This window comes from Scomber japonicus, chromosome 2, assembly GCF_027409825.1.
Source record: "Scomber japonicus isolate fScoJap1 chromosome 2, fScoJap1.pri, whole genome shotgun sequence".
Lineage (NCBI taxonomy): Eukaryota > Metazoa > Chordata > Actinopteri > Scombriformes > Scombridae > Scomber > Scomber japonicus.
The window spans coordinates 22,248,482-22,271,538 of NC_070579.1; the positions used below are offsets into that span (position 1 = coordinate 22,248,482).

General features: G+C 39.8%; 1 protein-coding gene across 1 annotated transcript in view; it reads right to left on the reverse strand.

Moving 5' to 3' along the window:
* adgrl3.1 (adhesion G protein-coupled receptor L3.1) overlaps nucleotides 1-23,057 on the reverse strand; it is an 85,752-nt gene that overhangs the window by 13,386 nt on the left and 49,309 nt on the right. The window contains exons 8-15 of the mRNA XM_053326573.1: nucleotides 21,963-22,148; nucleotides 20,351-20,389; nucleotides 14,651-14,834; nucleotides 10,147-10,269; nucleotides 9,743-9,948; nucleotides 7,954-8,130; nucleotides 6,773-6,982; nucleotides 2,260-2,480 (exon numbers count right to left, since the gene is read on the reverse strand). Of these exons, the coding sequence (XP_053182548.1) occupies nucleotides 2,260-2,480; nucleotides 6,773-6,982; nucleotides 7,954-8,130; nucleotides 9,743-9,948; nucleotides 10,147-10,269; nucleotides 14,651-14,834; nucleotides 20,351-20,389; nucleotides 21,963-22,148 (1,346 nt within the window). The remainder of the gene's footprint in view (nucleotides 1-2,259; nucleotides 2,481-6,772; nucleotides 6,983-7,953; nucleotides 8,131-9,742; nucleotides 9,949-10,146; nucleotides 10,270-14,650; nucleotides 14,835-20,350; nucleotides 20,390-21,962; nucleotides 22,149-23,057) is intronic.

Consider the following 23,057-nt stretch of genomic DNA (forward strand, 5'->3'; position numbering starts at 1 on the left):
CCAGTGATTGCAAAAATATGACATGACTGTGTTCATCTGAATACTGACTTATGGATGCAGCCCTCATGCTGCGCTATTTAGGGAATCTGGGGATGAATGTGATGAGGTTAAAAAAGAAGGGAGGGACATGTACACACAAACGCACAAATATATGTATATATATTTACACAAATAGGCATCTATACATTGACAAAGAGAAGACATGCATGAGCACACAAAAAAATGCATGCACTCATTCATTTCTGACCCCAAGGTTAGCGTTGGTAGTAAAAGATATACTGCTGTATGCTAAATTATACTGCCCCCAAACATCTTCACTCATCAACTGCAGCAAGTTAGGGAGGGGGAAAAAACAAAAAACAGATGTCCCAGAGTGCCCTCCACTGAGGTCAGACCCAATGGGCTGCAGAAAAAGGTGCCAGAGAAAAACCACTGGAGCAAAATGGCCGTCTGATTCATGACCAGCTGCTTTTGAATTATTAATCTTTCAATTTCCACCACATTAGAGAGCCCTCCATTATGGTTCCTGACTGTGTCACTGTATCCTCCATTAGGGCTCCTTTGCTAAGTCATAGCCACCTTCATTATACTGTAGGACGTGAATGAGACTTAGCGCCAATGGCAGAATGGAGGTGTGTTGTGTGACAAGGTGACACAGCAGGGATGGCAGATGATATTTTCAGAGGTTTTGTCTCAGTGTATTATGTCAAACATGATAAGCAGCACCATTTTCAAGGCTGAACTGATAAATGAGCCGTGTACTGTAACTCACTTTCTGCTTTTAATGAAAGGTACTTCGCTGTGAAGATGGTTGTTTCATTTCTTTTAAAATCCATCAGGCATTTCATTAAAAACAGAAAAAATGTGTGTTTGGGTGAAATATCATTTTACACTACAAGAAAATGTTTTTTGGTCAAATGACTCTTTTACACCCCCTATAATTTCTGATGAGATTAGCTTTACAGCACGTTAGTCTCACAAAATATATTACATTTTGTGTTTTTACTGTTAAACCACAGCTATTATCTCAATACAAGTCTCCTAGTCTTCTTCTGGCTAATGGCATGCAGTCTGATTATTCATCCAGAGCTTGGCATTCAGAGTCTCATGTTTTAATGATTATCCCACAATGAAATATTGATCTAAGTGGCATACGGATTGGTGTGGCTTGACGTTAAACACTGCTAAATTCAACCCTTTTCCAGTCTTCAAACTTCTGCAAGGTGATGTGTTGCTAGCAGGAGGCTGCGAGGTCTGATCTACAAAAGGCCCAGGGAGCAGCAAGGATGTGAGCATATGTGAATCATTTAACAGTGCTATAGTGTCCTGTCATTTTTCACTTTCTATATGGAGCCTCTCATTTATTAACAATTGAGGAAAGAGATTTTTTTAATACGATTTTTTAGACATCCATATCATTAACCTCCTCTTTAGACCTTGTGACTTTATAAAGTCACAGAATGGAGGACAGGTCATGGACATGTATAACGCATGATAGACATTATATGCACATTATACATATAATATGCATATGCACTGCATGAATAAAATGTTGGTCTCTTTTCAGAGTCACAGCATGAGTGGACAGGTCATGCATATAAAAATGTAAGTATGTTCACTCTTGTGTATTTGTGAGTATTATGCATAGATTTCATATGAATGAGATGCTTTTGCTTGGATTCACCCTGTGACTGGGGTTATACAAGTCAAGCGTGCATGAATATGCTACCATGTGCTCTTAATGTATGTCCTCATCTCTTTCACTACTTTGTACTTTCTCCAGGGAAGCCAGCTTTTTTTCTTTTTTAACACACACATGTGCAAGCCAGCCTGGACGTGTGCACATACTGACACACTATACTTCATCACTTCCTTCTCCATCCCTCCATTCTCACACTCTCACTTTTAAATCACTGCTTTTTTCCCTCAATCTGCTCCGCCATGCACCTCCTCCACCCTCCCAGCCCCCCTTCCTTCTATCCCACCCGTTAAATCCTTCCATATTCACACATTGTCGCTGCTGTGCTCATGCAGGCACTCTGTGGTGCATCCTTCTCTGCTTCTCTATCTCTCTCTGCCTCTCTCTCCCCTCTCAACCTCTCACTACTGACTCTTCAGAATTTCCACAGCTTGTAGAGTCCAGTGTGGCAGACGGAGCCAAAATGACAGCAGGCACTCCAGCCTCCCTCCCTCCCTCTCTCGCCCCATCAGCCAACCTTCCTTCACGCTACACTTTCTTTGTCACCCCTCTATCCTTACACTCGGTCGGTGCCATAGCTCCTGTAGTCCACTGCGGCGGAGACGGCTACTATGACAGCAGGCACGCCGTATCCTGCCAGGTAGAAGTACTTAGTCCTGGAGTGTTCGCTCTCAAACACCTCTACCAGCATGATGTAGAGCTGTACCCCTTCCAGGAACATCCAGGTGAAGGCTGCCAAGAAGAAGAAATGTAGCAGGGCCGCAAAAACTGCACAGGCAATCTGTTGAGGGAAAGGAGGAGAGGATTTAAAAATACAGTAACACTACACACAGTAATGCACAGAATGAGTTAGAAAGTGGGGAAAAATGATACAAACATTGCAAGCAATAAGACTATGAGTCAGAAAAAGTTGGCAACACTGTTGAAAATACAATTGATTTTTATCAATGACAAGAATGAACAAAATAAGTGGAACTGCTGCAAAAATGACTCTGCAGCTTGGTATAAAAGAGACAAAGCACACGTAAAATTTGAACATATTTTCAAGCTTGGAAAAAACCAGTAGTGAAATTCAGTATATATACTGAATAATTGGAAATCATTACAGTTGAGTGAGTTACAGAGTTGAACCACATGTTATAAGTGAACTATATTATCAAAATTCTGTACATGCTTGTTTCTTGTGAAATGGTAATTATCAAATATCAAATAAAAACTAAAACATCACACCTGTACCAACCAGTGGATTTTTTTACCTTCACATTGACAGTGAGTAAATGGATTTTAAAACATATTGTCAGTAGCCAGCGAATCATGGCGGATGAGAGGTATGTAAAAGGGTTAGAGAGACAGATGATAAAATGCTTAGAAAACCAAGCAAGAGTCCCCTGAATGTAAAAAAAGAGAAAAACAGAGCAGCAGAGGATGGAAAATTAAAGAGAAGTATCAAACCTAAAACCGGATTAACAATTTAGGCAATAAGATGGAAAGAAAAAAAGAGTGGTGCTTAAGAAAGGCGCAAATGATAGAATGAGCAGTGAGATTTGAGGCAATGTTCTAATCTGCTAGTTCCCAACTTGGGGGTCCTGACCCCCACTAGGGGTCACCCAAGCTTCCCTGGGGTCATTTAGGTGTTGTGTAAGAAAACTAAACAACACCTAAATGTAGCTGTTATTTTTAAAGTTTTGATTTAAAAAAAGATATAAATGAGGGTAAAGACATGTACACAAATTATATTCACTCATTGTTATATAGCCTTGTCCTGCATTAAAAAAATATGCAGCTATAATTTCTGAGGACATTTCAAAATTCATTCAAATTGCTTGTTTTGGCAGTTATTGCATTCACTATTTGGGTAATTGAACAGTTATCAGTTGTTCTGTGCTTATTATTATTACACATAGGATATATTATATTATATACATATTATATATCCATAAAATATGTCACTTTGTCAGGGGGCATCTCTTTACTCAATGGTAGAGTAAAATGTCTGGGAACCACTGTTTTATCTAAAGCATCACTTCTATATCACTGAATGGAAGAGTTAACAGACAGAATTTTATAATGGAATGGTTTACAGCGAGAGACAATTACCTAATGTCTGAGAGACAATGAGTTTAGGGGGCAAGGGAGTCACTCATTTCCATTTCTAATGATCTCATAGTGTAGCTTACACACAGAAAAAGATACACACACACGTGCACGCATACACACAGGTAAAAAAGAAAAAGAAAAGAAAAGTGTCTGCTTATGCAAAGTCATTTAGTTTTCCTGCTGGAATTACTGGCTTAAGCGGCTGCAAACTAAGTGATGCTGAAGATGTTAATGGAGGTCACAAATAGTCACCAGTAATTAACGGAGAATGGCACACAAAAATGCAGCAGCTCAAATGCATACAAAAAAACGTGATCCCTCCTACACAAACACAGACAAATACACACACACACAAAGAGAAGTACACAAACCTCAATATTAAAACACAATCTATCAAATTTGTTTTGTCTCCTCATTTGCAATAAGGAGGGTTTCTCAATGAGCACTCAGCGGGAGGCAATGGAGGAGATAAAGCATACAGCCCAGAGCACTTCCTCGCCCATAGACTTATACTCCATAATGATTCAAAATGCTCAGAGACAAAGAAGACGCAGGTTACCAATCACTAAAAAAGCCTATAAAGCAAGTAAGCTTATTTTCCTATATGTTGTTTATGTTTGAGGGACCTTGCCTTGAGGAATTAAAGGAGAATGTCTCATCTCTGAATCTGCCCCATGAAATGTTCTGAGAGTAAATGAGTAAATACGGGCATGAAAACATAATATATGTTTTTTTTATGGGTATCACTGTAGCTAATGATGCATTTGTTGTACTGAATATGCACTCTATGCTACATGTAAAAACACAACAGTAGAGGAACAACGGTACAGTGCATCTAATAAATTGCTATAGTAAAAAGTCTAAAATATCAACTTTTGTAAATTGTACTCTACATGGAACAAAGTTCTCTCATTGCTAACAGCTATGTAGCTAGTTGGCAAACAAGCTAAAATCTCAAACTTTAAACAAATTGGCTTGTCAATAGTAGAGGTCAAGGAGGTCTTTTCCTTTATGTTTTCTTAAGCTTTAGTTTTTCCTCTCCAGTTGTGAGCTGCAAAAGCTGAGTACACTTCTACTTGAGCAGTAAAGGTCATGCATCATTAAATAAATAGAAAGTCCCAATTTTGGTAATGTTTATCTAATGTGAGTGAGAAACAGAAAGTGACCATATTAGGTTGCGACTAGTTAAGTTACATTAAGCATACTTGAATTGAGGATTTTCAAAAGAGGGGACCACTGCTGTTGAAATAATAATGAATCTTCTGTATATGTTTGTATTTTGAGTCCACTTCAGCCAGACAACCTGCAGTAGAGGATTTGGAGAGGCTTGGTCATCATTAATAAACTGCTATGCACATAAAGCTGTAGAGTATGCTTCATACTCTACAGTATGTTTTTTTTGTTTTGTTACTGTACTTGAATGCATTGCTGACTCTGAAGAATAGGCATCATTGTGTGTTACTTCAGTTCAATTCAGGCTGACACTGTGACCCAGAAAAAACCCTGGGGTTGGTCTGAATGTTAACATGCATTATCTTATCTGGTTTATGAGCAAGTTTAGTGAACTACACATCATATTAATGTAATGTCATTATTTACACATCTGTAAACCCATCACACTAAATAATGGTGTTTTACATTAACACAATTTTTTATTTGATTATGACATTTGCACATAACATATAATGCTTATACTGTGAGTGTTTGCACATTCCCTGCACATATCATATAACGTATTTTTTTCAAACTCTAACAGCTCTTATCAAATACTTGGAATTTTTCTTTAACTTTTTTATTGGTAGTTGTATTTTATCTTACTTTGTATACATACTTATGTTTCAATACTAACAATAGAATTGAGCAAAATATATATCTAATTATTGCTATACTATAGCCTACATACTACATATTGGCACCAACTACATCACAAACATAAATTCAGCTCTTCTAAATCTCAAAAGATACTTGAAAATAATTGATTGGGCAGCATCAACTTTTTATAAGGAGACTGAAAGAAAAAGAACACAAATTTGCTAGCACTTTTATAATCAATACCCAGAGTAAATATTGCTAAATAACTTTACAAGAAATGGAAGTCCACAATTCAGTTTTTAGCACAAAGGCCTGGATTTACACAAGCTACAAACAACCTCCTTCGAGTCAATAACATTTCTGGGAAAAAAAGAGAAAGACTTCAGCTAGCCCGAGGGGGAAAATGACTAAGAAACGCGACTGGCAAGATGGAAGCTTAGCTTAAACATTGGCTAAGCTAATACATAGCTTATACATAAGCAATGGTTTATCTGGCCTATGTACAAGTCTGTGTAATATGCACTTTACATTTAAGGGTTTTTTTTACCATAGAGTTTACCATTAAAAAACTAAAAAGCTAAATGCACTAGTAGCCTAACATTGCAGCAATGTTTTTGTCTCCTCTCCTGCTGTGGTTGGCAGTGCTTTCTGAACTGGCCACAAACTGTAATGTGATTAATGTGAAGCATTGTCTTGTGTTTGGTATAGTAATGACTAAATAGAAAACAGAGCATGTGCTTTAAAATAATGCCAATGAGCTCCTTTTTTCTAGCTTGTTTTTCCACAGAATTTTCAGCAAAATGTTGCACAATCTAGGCTGTTTTAGAATTTTATTCCAGGGCGCTGCACGTACCAAATCTGTTTCTTATTCATGAAGCTGCAATGTGGTCAGCCTCTGACAGTTAGTTAGTAAACATTTCATGAGATCCTCTGCCAATAATGCAGTATGATGAGCAGCACTGGTCAGTGGACAAATATGCCAAGAATGCACTGGAACGGCGTGAATTAATTGAAATGCGGCCTGTGAGAGAATATTGTTTTTTTATTTTGTTATTTTGCCAGTCTTTCCTAACACAGTCAAAAGAATATGCACATAGACAGTGTATATTGTGCACACACACACACACACACACACACACAAACACACAACCCCACCCCATTTACCGGCTGATCGGCCCTGTTGATCCCGACCAGGAACAGTGACTCAGCAATGAAGAGGCTGATGCAGAGGTTCTTATGGATGGTGTTGCGGTCACTCTGCAGCCCACGGAAGAAGCAAAAGGTGAAGATGCAGATAAGCAGGCAAACCAGCGACAAGAGGATTCCCACCCACGTGATCACATCCAGGAGCAGGTCATGCATGCTGTCCTCTTTCTGTGAGTGTGAGAAAAGAGAGGAGTGGATTATTTAATAGCTTATTTATTCATCGCTACCTTATTAAGCTAGCCTCAGTGTGCTAAAAAAACATACATGAGTCATATTACAGTAACATAAAACATACTGCAGGTGTGCACACATACGCACACAGACACACACTCCCTTCCACAGACTGATGTGAGTGTGGCTGTGTGTCGCTGAGCGTTCAGGGCCACAGCGTTACGCTGCGTTGCACAGGTGTGCTGACTCTATCCATCAGTGTCCTGCAACCTGGCAGGCAGAGCAATGTTCAACATAGCACTGCTGTGATGGATCTACTGCTCAAACCCTCACACTGTGTTCACAAGGGGCTGCCAAGCTAGCTCTGACCATGACCCCTTTAGAAGTAACACACATCCTCTGGCCCAGAGGCAGAGACTGGGTGTCACACAATATCCAGACTTACAAGAGCCGATTTGTGAAAAGGAACTTAACGTAACAAAAGAGGGAGACAAAAAGCACTTATCCCACACATGGCAGGACAATAAGGTTTTTATCCACCCCCCACAGTGGCTCATGGACATCAAAATAAATGAGATACTTTTCCTTTCTGATTACTCAAACATATTTTTTAATATCAAATAGGACCTGCAGCTTTTGTCTCTTATGTCAGTTTCTTTGTTAATTCAAAGCTATCTGTTTGGTAATCTGCTCAATATGAATATTTGAAGTGCAGATTTTTTGTCAACCTAATGTCATCATCTGGCTTGACGAATCAATTGTAACATTTCCATTGCCAAGTATGATTACTCAGTACTGGAGAGTCTGGAGAGTTATAATCCATTTTCCAGATGTTGTGGATCAACCCCTTCCCTTCCCTCCTTCTTTTTTAAGATCTTTTTGCCAGCAACAGTTAATCAAATGATGAACAACTATCCCTTTGATCCTGCCTATGCCCTGCTGGCAGGCACTGCAAAATAAACACCTACCTTGACCTCCACATGGGCCATGAGAACGGCAAAGCTGGTGAGGTGTGTGCAGGAGCAGCTGGTGTGTGTGCGATTGGTAGCCAGCAGACGACAGTCCTGTGTAGACCAGAATCCCGTCATGGTGCGCTTGGAGTAGCTCCAGAACGAACAGTTGGGATTGAAGTTCTCTTCCGAATGCTAGGGACATGGGAGGAGGGGGAGGAAGCGAGAGAGTGAGAGAAACCAAGACATAGAGGAAGAAACTGAAAGAGAGGGACAAAAAGGAGAAGAGGCAGGAGTTGCAGGAAGTCAGAGAGCAGATACTTAGTCATGGGGAGGTGGGAGGTAGAAACATGGGATGGTGGGAGAGCCAGAAAAAAGTGCGAAAAACAGTGGGAGGAATTGGAGGAGAAAGGGATGGAGAAGACGAAACACAGAGAGGGAGTCAAACACACATGACAACAAAACAATAAACAGAAGGGACAGAATGCGAGAGCGCAGCAACAAATAAACATGGAGTCATGGCAGGAGGTGACAGTGCTGTGTCCGTGCTTGTTGTGTGAGATGCTGGAGTGTAGGAACTGCTTGTGTTATGTAAACTGAGGACGATGTGTGTGTAGGGTGTGTAAAGTTACTCTCGAAATGAGCAAGCGAAACACTGAGGAATTTTTCACTGCCAACAAGCTGGATCACCAACTGGATCAGCATTTGCTGGTTGGATGAGCAACACAAAAAATGTGGTGCTGACCACCCTAATTATACATTATGAAGCAATGTGGAATAAGGGTAGCTATATTCAGATATTAATACAGCTGTTTTGAGTCAAAGTCAATCAAGTCAAGTCTGAGTTAAGTCATGTTGTGTCAAAAGCTTTATCTTCAAATGCTGACTATTAAATGACATGGTTTAAAAAAAAAAAAGATTTCCTTACATAACTGAGACTAAGACCGTTCAATTCATAGGCACAATAAATACATATTTAAACTGTATGACTATAATCCTTTTTCACTTTCCTCTGCCTCTATTATTACAGAATCAGAATGTAATATTTCATATTTTTCATATTTTAAAGTTTTTTTCCGGCAAGTCCCAAGTCGAATCAAGCCTTAAAAATAGTCAACTCACAACAGTCAAGTCCTAATAAGATGCACCTTAAGACTCACTTTTATGCTCTGGAATTTAATCTGTTTTTATTTCTATCGATCTATCGTTTTATTAACAAATCCAATGAAAAGACCAAATGATTTCATTAATCTGTAAATACTTTCCAAGTTCCCTACCCTGTCTGTGGTTCTCAGCTCAAACCCTATTTATGTCTGCTGAGGATGAAAATATTTATATATATGTTTATTCAAATATAAATACATTTAGATTATTTTTTAAAAGACTAAATAATCTCCTTATTTACAGCGCTGCACTGTAGTTTTTAACAATCATGACTTAAGTGGGGTAAAAAGGGACTTTGTTGGGGACTAATTTCAACCATGGATTAAGAAACATTTGGTGAGTATTTAAGGCTGCAAGACTGTGTATTTGGAGCTGACTCAATAAAGTGTACTGCCTCATTGTAATAAGGAACATGTCTCCCAGTGCAACTTTGCAGCTGACTGATGTGTTTTTTTTTAATAGTTTTTGTATAATGATGGAACTCTATCACACAGAGGAATAAGCTAAATGAGGCTTTGGATCCTTTTCATGGGATTTCCTGACAGTAACAAAATACAAAATATCAGAAACTATATCCTTTAACCTCAGTGTGATATTTTTAATGATGTACAAAAAATAAGTCGTCACCTTGCACCTTACTAACCTGCAAGTGTTTGACGATGAAGACCACAGGCTCAGACAGGTAAACCTTATTGCTCTCCTTGTTAATGGATGCTGTGATGACCGGGGAGTTGACGATAACAGAGTAATTAGGGTAGACGGCCTCACTGCCCAGTCTAACGCTGGCATTCTCTGTGGACAGGTAAGAACCCAAGTTCCTGTACAGGACAAAGGCCATCCTGATCTCTCCTGTCGGAAAACACACAGAAGAAGTGCGCTTGTTAATTCTTGGCTTAACTAATGATGACAGAAATAGACAGTAGATGTAAGAAAAAGAGACATTGCAAGTGGGAAAAACATTGCGAATGGGTTAGCCAGAGCGAGTGAGGGGTCATAGACCTCATTGCAAGAGTGAGAGGAAGGGAGAATGTGAGATTTCTCTTCTACCGTTTTTTCCGTGCTGTTTGAGAGTGCTGGCTGACAGCTGGATGGAGTTTCCATGTAGCTCCGACTGAGGGAACGTCAAGTCTGCAAGGTTCCCTTCCGTGCTCAGCCTGGCCACTTCAAGCTCTGGAATACACACACACACAAACACACACGCACACACACACACCTTGATGTCAAAGTTACATCGGATTTGTTTTGCAGCCTCTTGTAATAACCATGTTTTCTCACTAAGTGCGTCATGGCAGAACACAGATACAAATCCTGAAGCAGTTACTAGCTTCTCCTAAACAAAGAAAAGCTGACACTCATCAAAGTGAAATCACTTCTTTATACACTAAAAAAAGGCAACAATGTCTCCAGGCAACTGGTCCACCACATCTAGGTAGATTATCCAGCTTCCCTCTTGCATTGTGGGAATCTAATTTCACAATCCAGGTTCGTTAGCACTTTCCTGATTACGGCTGTGTAACGTATTAGATAAAGTTTCTAATTAAGGACTAATTATACCTTTGGTGTATCGTTATCTTGTGCTTCATAGTGATTCGATGGTTTAGCCACCGTTTTCACAGTGAAAACAGCTCCCTGATCAAATAAACAACACAAGGACATGTTCAGATGGAAATTAGAGGAGAAGAGGAGCTGGAGCGGGAGAACAGGGTGAAAGTGAAGGGGGGAGGGGGGGTTGAGGAGGTCAGGGAGAAGTGCTTGGGAGAGGTTGAAAAAAAGAAAGGGGAGCAGAATGGATGAGAGATGGAGAGATGGGAAATGGGCAGATACGTTGAAAGCGGAAGGCTATAGTTGAGATAGGCAGAAGGGGAACTATTTTCTCTTACAGAGTATAATGGATAGCGCACAAAGCCTAAGACACTAACGTATGGGAGAGAGGAAATGGATGCAGAATGAGGCAGGCAGACACAGACAACGATATGCAAATACGGGCAAAAAGAAAGAGAAACACTAGTTAAGTGTCCCTCGCTTGCACCTAAGCCAAACTAAACATTCAATCTCTACACACACACACACACACACACACACACACACACACACACACAAACACAGCGATCCCACCCACACATATGCACACACATGTACACACGCATCTACACCCACACACAGCGGCGGGATATCAATACACGCTGAGTCTAATCTAATTAAAGCATCCTTGTCATGACAATCTTCCTCCTAAGAAACACACTTGTTCATTATCGTTATCACACACACACGCTGTTACCGCTGTGTTATCCCTTCAAATCACTGTTTTGCTTCTAATAATAACATTATTTATTCATCTGCCTAATACTGCGATGCGTAGTCAAACACACCATCTAACATAATAATAATATCACCTACAGTCAATTCTATGGCTTCTTAAAAATGCGTCACTTAAATAATTTATTCCTGTCACTCACTCCTCTGAAAAGGGGGCTTAAAAAGTCCAGGGAGGAGAGTAGAGAAGGAGGAGACAGAGAGAGGGGATGGAAGGAGAGAAAAGGAGAGATGAGAGGCGGTGTCGGGCCGGTTATGAATAAAACGGAGAGATAATCACGGTGGATCTGCCCACTGGATTAGCTAGGAGGGAAGATTAACGGCACAAAAAGAAGAGGGATGCGGAGACAACATTTTCCAGTAAAAAGAAGATTTCCTAGCTGTTTTAAGTTCTTCAGATATGTGGTAGCCTACATTTCGATGACTGTTTATGTAACCGTATTTATGTGGTGCGTTCAGGAGGAGGGAAAAAAATTGAAGGAGATACAAGTCTGAGATTATGTAAGGTGAAAGTGTGTAGGAAGGTGGTTGTGGGGAAATGTACTTAAACTCAAGTGAGAATTCATGTTGAGAGGACTTTGTGGAATCTGTCTAGTCTGTGATGAATGTTACCACCACATCATGTGACTAAATAGCTGTGATTTCATTGCTTACTGATGTGGAAGTGAACAAAAAAAAAACCTCAGAGCATCATCTGACATTCCACCACTGCCATCACCCTCAAGCACACATTCATCCAGTCTCTTCTTTACTCATCATCTTCAGCCTTATCTCTTCTCCTGTTCCTCCTTTTAATCTTTAACTGTGTGACACACAAGCCCAGTGAATGTTGGAGGGGTGGGAGAAGGATTTTTTGAAGCTTCAACTCAAAAAGGGGTAAACAGGAGGATAATCAATGGAAGCATAGGTGATTAACACCCGCTGGTCTGAGTGCAGATGAAATAATGATGGCTCACAAGACAAAACATCATGTGGAGACATGAAAAGCAAAGAAGGTTCTTTTTTCCCCCCTCTCCAGTACTTCTGCCTTATTCTGTGGCACAGTGATGAGAGGATCAGGGAGAGAAGATGAGAAGAGATGATGAGGAGGCGAAACAGAGGGGAGGAAAGTGATGTGCACCACTCCATAATAACAGCTTTGTTCTGCTTTGTCAAATGCAAGTGAAGTGAAGGGAAGAAAATAAAAAATAAAAAATATATACATATATATAAGAATAAAAATGATTGTCTCTGGCGAACAATTCATCCCTTTCTTAGAAGCCTCAAGGTCATTTTTTTCCTGCATTTTGTTAACCATGTATGGGTCTTTATGGATACAAGGACTTCAAAGCATCTCATGCAACAACCTGGCCCTCTTCATCATGATGTGCGTTAGACAGCTACACACCTGCTCAAAATAATAGAGCATATAGTCAACATGTAGTCCCTAACATCTACTTATTGCGCTGTTTATGTACATGCTATAAAAATGTAGAATTTTGGCACAGGCAGTTGATCATCTCTGTGAAATGCAATTAAATCTCCTCAATGAAGCAAGAAACAAACAACACTATATTATGTTTTACGTTTTCTTCTACTCAGGAGTTCATTGAACACACCAGATTTTTTTAAGATTACTTCAGATTTCTTCATATTAATGTGTTAACAAAATCTACATATCAACATTAAATAATATGACAAAAGAGATGCTTATGTTTAGGGTTTAGTATACATTAATGAATGCATCATCTTATTCACATCTTGTTCATCATCATGTCCACTCAACTTGCCCTATACACTCATATTATCATAATTTTGATAGTACTTTGAATGTTGTTTTAGCAGTCCGCTGTGTGTATACACACATGCTGTTTTGTGTTGCAGTGCAAAATAAATAGTTGCTTGCATGTCATGGGTAATCTAAATGGGCCCCTTGTGTTAAATACAGTTTTGTTTTAATTTTGGACTGAGATACATGGCTGTTTAACACAACCTGGTTATCCTTAACATCCCTTTAAGGCTTTTATGGGATAAAGCAGATGATTTATTATTCTCTTAACTCATCAACCATGACAAAGAGTCATTCAGTGCTTCAGAGAGAACACATAATGCTCAATAGTATATTGATGTTTAGTATGTTTGTTTGAAATATCCACATTTTTAACAGGGTATTGTTGACTACATGTCCAACAAATGTAATGCAACCTCTGCATTCTATTACTTCCCATTCAGCTCTGTGAAAAATATATTACAGTTGCAACTTCGATTATCGATTCATCTGCAAATTTTTTTTTCCATCTAGGAGTCTAAAAGTTATAAGACTGAGAAAAGCACCCTGTAACCCTGCTATGGATGGATGGATGGACGGATGGATGGATGGATGGATGGATGGATGGATGGATGGATGGAGGAATTGATGAATAATTGATAGATAAATAGATAAATAGTTGCTGATTAATTTTCCACTAATGGTCTAATTAATCATCTAAATGTTTCAGTTCCAAAAAAAATGTATTATGCTATTAGATGCTGACAAAGTGATCATGTAATAGAGATCATACAATATGATCCTGCAGTTGTTTAACTTGTGGCTTAGTTTCATGCACACAAACTATTCTTGCATATGTTTTACTACCATCCATCTAAGAAGTAGAACAATACCATTAGTCTGCCCCACTTCCATTTACTCTGTCCACTCACATGTATCCATTCACATATACGTGTGTTAGCGTAAAATTACTTACAAGAAAGGTTATGTTATTTTTTGATGCGCTGTTAAGTTAGATAGTATACTTTGTTTCTCGTTTGTATTATAAAACTTAGATCTGAGGCGGCGTGTTCAGTAATGCCTGCTGTCTATGTTGCCTCTTACTATGATATTACATCATATTCTTAGATCTTTAGCAGCATGAGCTATTTTATGTTGTTATAAGAAGAAGAAAGAAAAAAACTGAAATCTAAGAACCACGCTTCTGCCAAAAGTAAGGGCATATTTGAAAAATTCTGGTTTCTATTACTTTAGGTATGCAGGTGAAGTCAATGAAACATACAAATGCTTTTGCTCCAGCCAAACCATACTTTGTACCCCGATAGTTAAACACCTGTGATGTGCCCAGTGCAGCCTTCAACTCTTGACCATTGTGCAGCTTCAATAAAGATATTGAATGGTTAACTGTCAGGCATCTGGACAGGCCCTGTGTTAGTTGCAAGGCCCCACTGAGTTTACAAAATGGGAAGCATGTTGGAAAAATGTACTCACGAATGTTGTCAGTGGTCTCTTGCACAGTGTCAGTCTTGAGGAGGTTGTCAGCCAACATAAAAGCCCCCGTCTCCACGGTATCAAGGAGCAGAGTGGCCGAGTGCAGCTGCTCGCTGGTGGGCAGCTCTTTCCACGCTGCCTGGGCTCGTGGCTGCAGCAAATTATTCACCGTCTCCACCATCGCCTGGGGCAGCAGCAGAAACAAGAAGGTCACACGGAGGAAGCTAATACTTTTATCACTCTCAGTCAATGATGCCAAAGCAAGAATTAATGCAAATCCATTCATGGTACAGATAACATTGCTGTTCCATAACTACTGAAGACAGCAGTCAATGGGATGCAACAGTGAGAATGCAGTGGCTTGTCATTTATCATGTTGACAGACCATGACAAAAACAAATGTTAGCAATGCAAATGTAGCATTCCCATGCAGACATAACAAAGGCAAAAACACAGAAGCTATTAAACTTAAAGTTTTTAATGTTCGTAACTTTTTTCAAAATTCTCTTTATAAAAGGCTGTTGTGATAGAAAATCCATCACAGTTCTGAAAATCAAGCTAAGCTAATTAGCTGATTGCAATCACCATGTGTCTACACCCCCAAACCGACTTTTTTTTTAAAGCAACAGTCTTATCTTTGAGTTGGAAAACTTGTGCTTGAGGGTCTGCGAAGAAATTAGAGTTTCATCAGATAATGTCTGCTGGGTCATATCCAGCCATGCATAACATTTCTGGATCCAAAAATATTATCAGACTAAACGGAAAAGGGTTGGCTCACATAGATGAAATACTCCTCATGAAACAATACGTATTTTGTCTCGAGCTCACATTCCTTTATACTCTTAAGAATTCACCTCCTCATTTTCAGACATGAGCACCACACATAGGCAGGCACACACACACACTCACATACACACATCTTAAAAGACCCTGGAAGAGATAAAGAAATAGAAAAAAAGAGAGCTGTTGTAGAGGGAGAGAAGGGAAGAGAGCCTTGGGAGAGCGATAAAACAGTCCAGTGAGTCCATGGTGACAGGCGTCCACTGGGAACAAGGGAGGCAGAAAAGCGAATACAGGTGCTATCAAACACACACATCTCACACTCCTGTCTGTCTCTTTATTTTCTCTTTCTCTGACTGTAAATCACCCTTTCTGCAAACGCACTCCTCATCCCTCACTTATCTCTTGCTCTTTCAATGCTTCTCCCTCCTGAGGAGGGTGGAGAGGAAAGTGGCAAAAGGAACACAGGTGCCATTATACAAGCAAAGGTGGTCTCCAGCAGGGAATTGCAAGGCCAGGGAGGAAGAGTGTGAGACATCAGTTTATTGGCATTCGCACACCAACCATTTGACTTTCTCTCTGCCCCTTTCACTCAGAGTTAGGGAGAACTGAGAGACCAGGAACAGCAACAGTGACTGTAAAGAGGCACAGATGTTTTTGTGTGCAGTGGGTAGAGAGTGACAGCTTCCTAGATAGAAACACAGTGTAGAATGATGACTCACATGAGTGTTGACGGCATGTGTTACAAAACGTGCGGTTGGCCTCTGGAATTAGAGCTAATCCTACCTGTTTATTTTGGGCGTGTGATATCCACATGTTGATACAATATATCACACACGTGAAATGGATGCTCAGCCAACAAGCTAATGTGATCATATTATGTCCTCCTTTAGTGCTAGCAGCTAATTAGCTGGGATGCATATTGGATGAGTTTGGGAGGGCTACATGTAAACAAAAACTAATTAATCCACTGCTTTAGCAAACAACCATAAGTAGGAGCGAATATGAAGCACACACATGCAAATTTCTCTCTTTATTCCTTCTCTTCATTGACTGTGGTGGAATACTACAAGCTTCAATACTTCTTTAAGGGAAAACTCTGGTTTAATACTACTTGGGTTATGAAGTCTTGTTCATCATTGAAATCAATTATGACAGCACTGTCATCACTGTAAATGATTGAAATCTGGCAAAAACAGTGGCAACTCAGATCAGGGCAAAAAACATACATAATCAGATGATCACACTGAAACAGTGTTTACTTGATTTTTAGAGGCTAAATCATTTACTTTTAGTTGTAAAAAATCCAAAACAGATGACTTAATAATGAAAATACTCATTAGCTGCAGTCCCTACAACAAACCAACAGTTTTGTTTGGAGGTATAATAAAAACAAAATGAGCACACATGAAATGTCAGAGTATTCCTTTCATGCACAAGAAAACTGTGCTCACACACCTAAAGTAAGTCAAAGTTGAACTTCTGTAAATTGAGAAGATGGCTTCAAAGAATGTCAGACAATAATTTTACTGTGTGCTTTTTCGCTTTCCTTTATGATCATCTGAGCACTCATGTTTTTTGTACCAATGCTGCCGCATACCTAGAACTCGGCAGTTAATTAGGTGAGCACAATGTTATTATTGCGATAGAAATGAAAGCAAAATCTACAAAAAAACATACCCAAGATGCATGAAACTGAAATATGCTTTCACTGATTGTATTGTCGAGTTAAAAGGACTCAGAAGATTTCTCTGTGCTCCTAATTCTGGGTTGAATGTGTGTACAGTATTAGTGAGTCAATATGCACTGACATACAGTGAGTGGGTACATTTGTTGAACGTGCAAGTTTGGATAGTGTATAGAACTGGATGCATGTATGCTTGTATGTATGTTGGTATTAGAATTTCTGTGTATCTGTTTCTCTCCCTCTCCCTCTGTGTGTGTGTATGTGTGTACGTGTGTGTGCTTGAGGATGTGCACGAGGGGCTGGGAAAGGCATTGCAGTGCATCATTCTGCTCCACTTGCTGTACAGTAGCAGTCCAGGCAGCAGAGAAAGAAAGAGGAGAGGGTGCAGATATGACAGCAGTGGCACTGCTTTCCTATTCCTCATGCTGCTCCCAAACGCTCGCTTTGATGTGTTTCAGATAACCCCCCCCTTTTCTACTCTCATTAAACTTTTCATTGCTTTTTATTGAACTTTTGATTATCTTGCATTTTCAATTTCATATGATGTTTTCATAGAAAATTTAATTCACTAGTGCTGAGATTGCATCAGTAGAGGAGAGAGATAGGTAAGGAGAATAAGGGTTGTGATTTCCTTGAGGTCCAGACATCTCCACATAAGAAAAGTCATAGATGGAATATATGTGTTTATGTGTGTGTGTGTGTGTGTGTGTGTGTGCGTGCGTGTGTGCATGTGTGTGCCTGTAAGCACTGGTGCCATTGGTGACATTTCTATCCACACAAGTATAAGGACTTGAGGGCTAAAATGGAGACAGGTTTTTTTAGGGGTCTTCAAAGAGGGGGAGAGACTCTGCAGAGACAGATAAGGGTGTCGTTTATGTGTGTGTTACTGTGTGTTACTGTGTGTGTGTGTGTGTCTGCATGTGAGTGACTATTTATTACAGGGTAGGCATAGGCAAGTGCATGCGTGTGCGTGTGCATGTACATGAACACACACACACACACACACACACACACACACACACACACACACACACACACACACACACACACACACACACACACACACACACACACACACACACACACCAGTAAATGGGGCAGAAGTGAAATGCTTTGAAGCGTTGGGGTAATCCAGCGTAAACAGCAGCGGCAAGACAGGCTAGAGCTGGGTTGCTCTACTACTCCCAGCTACATAAGGGGAGCACAGGCACACGCACTAGCACATGGGTGCAAGAATGTACAGTATGTGTACACTCGTGCACAGTGATATACACTTTATAAAATGACGGATGTTAGAAGTATGGAAAAGGGGCAAGCGTAGAAGAATGGATTTTTTTTTCTTTTATTCGCTTGACTGAGCGCTGAGAAAGTGCATGTTTTGAAAATGTTTTCATCAGAGAAGCAGGCTTATCTGTCAGTTGTTGTTGGAGTTTGTCTGCCCTGACAGGATGAGTTTGCAGCTAAATCAGGCTTTAAATTCACAGCATGCCATGTTGTGACCCGCCATCCATAAATAGAGGGCAAATTAGACATTGCCATTGAGCATCACTGTCTCCTCTCTTTCTCTCACATTCCATTTCTGTTTCTCGTACTCTGTTTAATTTCTGCTCACCCCCCACTAACTCCTCCCCCTTCCTCTCTCTCTCAACCTACCTTGCAGACTCTACCTCCCTCCATCAATCCACCCTACAGCATCAAAGCCTCTCCACACCACCAACTTCATCATGAATAAATTGCCAATTTAGTATACATGAAACGAATCCCCAGTTCCCCAAACGAAGTGAGGGAGGAGGAGAGATGAAGTGTGAGAGGAGAGAGAAAGAGAAAGAGGAGAGGAGAGAGAGAGAGAATTCAATTATTTTTTGTCTCTATTAAGAACCCAAACCTCCTGCCCACTCTCTTCACTTGGTAATTAGTGCTGTAGATAATTAACGAGGAGAGGGCAGCACCACACCACATCCCTAATCACGCACATTTCTATCTGGCAGAGTAAGGGACTGTTGGTATAATTTTGTTTCACATTACTAAGGCTAATTATATAATCGATCACTCCCAGCCCCCTGCAGTACCCAAGGTGTGTGGTGGAATGTTTTGACGTTAACCTGTAACTAGCTGTCTGAATGCAGCATTTAGAGATGCATAAAAATGTCTGGCTGTTGTGATGTGACAGCATGACATCGTTGTTGAAGATATATTTCCATATTTGTAACGTGTGTGTGCACGCACACGTGTGTGTCAACTTGCATATAGACCTAAGCCATGTTCTATGATGTGACATTGCTGACTGGTGCTGACGTTAAGACTTTTCAGGGGAGAGTGGAAAAAAAGCCTGCATCAGGAGAAAAAGAGCTAGTGTGTGTGTGTGTGTGTGTGTGTGTGTGTGTGTGTGTGTGTGTGTGTGGTGGGGGTGTGGGAAGGGGGGGGCTGGTTGCAGTGAGAGAAAAAGAGAGACTCTGCAGTCTATCTACAGCACATGGATGAGGAAGGTGGGGTCCTTTGATGTTATGAATAGTGATTTTAGCTGACCAGAAACATGCCTAAAGGATGTTAGATTTTCTGTTCACGGTGCGAGCCCGTGGCATCAACACAAACAAACGTCAATACAAACAGACCAACAAGGACGCAAAATAAATTAATACTGAGCCACAAACAAAAGCCAGTATTATTCTTAAAGCACTGAGGCCATGATCAAGAAATATGCAACAGAATATCCTCTCTCTGATACAGCAGCAGAGAGGACATTTCATTGAATGGGGATGGATAGCGAGTCGTTTGCTTCCAGGCAGGCCTGTTTACAATTCTGCACATAGTGCTGCAAAATAGATGAGCTATTATTGATATTGATCATGGCCTCTCATCAGTGCAATTGATTCCAAATGCAAAAAAAAGTGAAATTGAAAACAAAAGAATGTCAGCAAACCCTTTGAGGAGACAAAAACTTTGTTAGCAGATACTGCTGGATGGTTATCAGTGATTCTGTACTTCATGACCAGTACAGACCTGTTAAATGACCCCCTCCTCAAAGGGTAGGGATGCAAGACATAAGACAACCACTGCAGCATAGAATTAAAATTCTACGTAAAGCGTTGTAATGTGTGATCACACACATACACACATACTTGCTGTGCAGATTACATGCTGAGTTTAAAAAAAAATAAATAAAATGAACATAGAGAAAACATGTGGGACTATACTGTGGCGAAATAATGAACGATACCAGGAGGCGGAAATACCTGTGTGAAAAACCTGCAGGACCTTTCTCTCTTCTGAAGCTGCAAATTCAAACAATTTAGCTGTTAGCAATATAACACCTTTCAATCATACAGTACACACACACACACACACACATACACGTTCACCCTAAGGAGCACAAAGGCAGTCACACCCACTTCATTAGCATTGCACAAAAAGATTTTTGCTTTAAAAATATTATTATTCTTCTCACTCATCTTACCTTTTTTCATTCCATTTTCCCATAACTGTCTTTCTTGCCTCTCGTTTCTACTCTCCTCTTCCTCAAGATTGTTTTCATAATTTCCTCTCTTCCTCCTTTCCTTTTTTCTACTCATTCTCTGCATTCACCGCCAAGTAAATTGATGGTATTAATTACTACGCAACTCGTGCGTGATTGGCCATATTTGATTTCCTACCGAAAATTAGCATAATAAGCCGGCATATTAATCAATTAGGTATATATAATTGGGTCATTATTGAAATCAGGGAAACTGCTTTTCTTTTCCTATTGAGGATTTTTTTCCACATACAAATTCAACCTTTAACAGGCCATTTGGTCAACAGCAAAACACAGATGAATTGATTCCACTTACACATGCTTTGTTATGTATTCATTTCACACGTGTAACCAAATTACTTAGAGAGAGCACAAGAGATGTAAAGATACCGAAGACAAAAAGGGCGGACAGAGAGAGTGAAAACAAAGGAGACCCAGTGACTCAGAAGCTAAAGCCAATAAAAGGCCAATGACTGTATAAGAGGTGGCAGCAGTTGTCAATCTTGCTATTAAACCCCGCCTATCACTGTTGACCTCAGTAGTGACAATAAAGAAAACAGTCCAAAATCCAGTCAGTCAATTAGCCAGCCAAGCCAGCCAGTCAGCCATTCCCCAATGATTTAACTCACTTTAATTGAATGCCCACAAGAACAAAGTGCAGATCTTGTCTAACACTGTAGTAAAACAGATATTTTCATCCTCAGGATCAAGTTTCCATTAATGTAATCCTGAAGTAAGCACTCAGGCCTCCTTGTCGACAGTATCTTTGTAGCTGTAGCTCAAAGACTGAAGTTCATTAAACACTGAGCTATGACGTGAAATGTGTCCCAAGCCCGTTTTCATCTCAAGTACTGTGTGTTTTAATGAGAGACTCCCAGAGTAAGACAGAGTTTTATTAAATTTCGGTTCTGATCTGAAAAAAGTTGGGGAACCCTGCCAAAGACTAAAAGCAGTAATCTATCAGCCATAATGTTGAGTAAAACTTGTTACGAAGACCCACACGCAGAAGAGAGTAAAATAATATCTAAAAGCAGTTATTTATCATCTGGAAATCTACAGTTTTATGTATGGTTCTTCATCAAGCTCTGACTTCTTTAAACTCTGAAGAATGAGTGTAAGACAACAACACTAACCACTGACTTCATTCATCTTGCTGTTAAATTAAAAGAGTTCATCTATCTGTTACCTTTTCTCTCCCTCATCCCTCTCTGTCTTAATTTCCAGTTATTCCCTTGCATCCTTCCACATACCAGAGGCTGCAAGAAAGACATTTATCCCATCTGGTCAATCACTATACTGTGTATCCTAAAACAGGTGTTCCCTGATTGCAGTACCTTAGTGAGGCTGCGTGCAGCACTGTCCTTGCCACCGGGGGTGAGGTTCCTAAGCTGGACGTCTAGCAGTTCGACCAGTTGGGCCATTGCCCGCACAGTAGATGGCACATCGCCAGGACGCAGGAGCCCTTTGGTCTGCTCTGCCAGGTCTCTGGCCACAAGCGCTGCTGTTTCGCCCGAACGGAGCTGGGAGCAACACAGGGTGACAAGGAGAGAGGAATAAAGTGAAAGACAGAGATGGATGGAAGTAAAGTCACATGAGGTGAAATGGGAAAGCAAAGTTAGTTGGAGGAGGAAAAGTTAGCGAGAAAGTGAAGAGAGATATCAATCGACAGGAGTGGAAGGACAGGGAGGAAAAGGACATGGAGTGAGAGAGATAAATGTGGAAGAATGGAGGTGAGGAAGACAATAACAAGGAAGGGATAAGAGAGCATAAAGACAAAGTTAGAATACAGGATGAGAAGTTTCCAGTATGTCCCAACAGAAGGGAGTAAAATGACATGAAACAGTAAACTTCACTGGGAATTAATTATAAATACCTATGAATGAAAAACAAACAAAAAAAATGTTAAAGTTGAATTAAGAAAAAGGATAAAATATTCTTAAAATGCTGTCTATATAACTTTTAAAAATAATAAAATATTGTTGCATATTTAAAAAAAAATACACCAAAGCCAATATATCTGTGGTAGGCCAATTTTGGCTTATAATATCAGTTGACCGATATATTGTTTAGACTCTAGTTTCCAGTAAAGTTGAATGTTACAATAAAGACATTTTAGACATTTCAAAACTTTACAGAAACAGCTTCTGCTTTAGCACAAAGTTTCAATGCTGATTTCATGTGAGAACAGACGCAAAATGATATGTTTAAAAAGTAAATGTAAATATGGCAGAAATGTTCAAGACAAAGGTATCTTGAAGTACAAAATAACAAAATAAGTAAAGTTTTCTATGCAAAAAAACCCCCCAAAAAACATTCTAATTCAAATTAGAATAATCATAATGCCTGTTAGCCTATTATATGATATTACAGTGTAAATGACTTTACTGGACATTTCCATTCCCCTACAGCTATATAAAATCTCTCAGTTT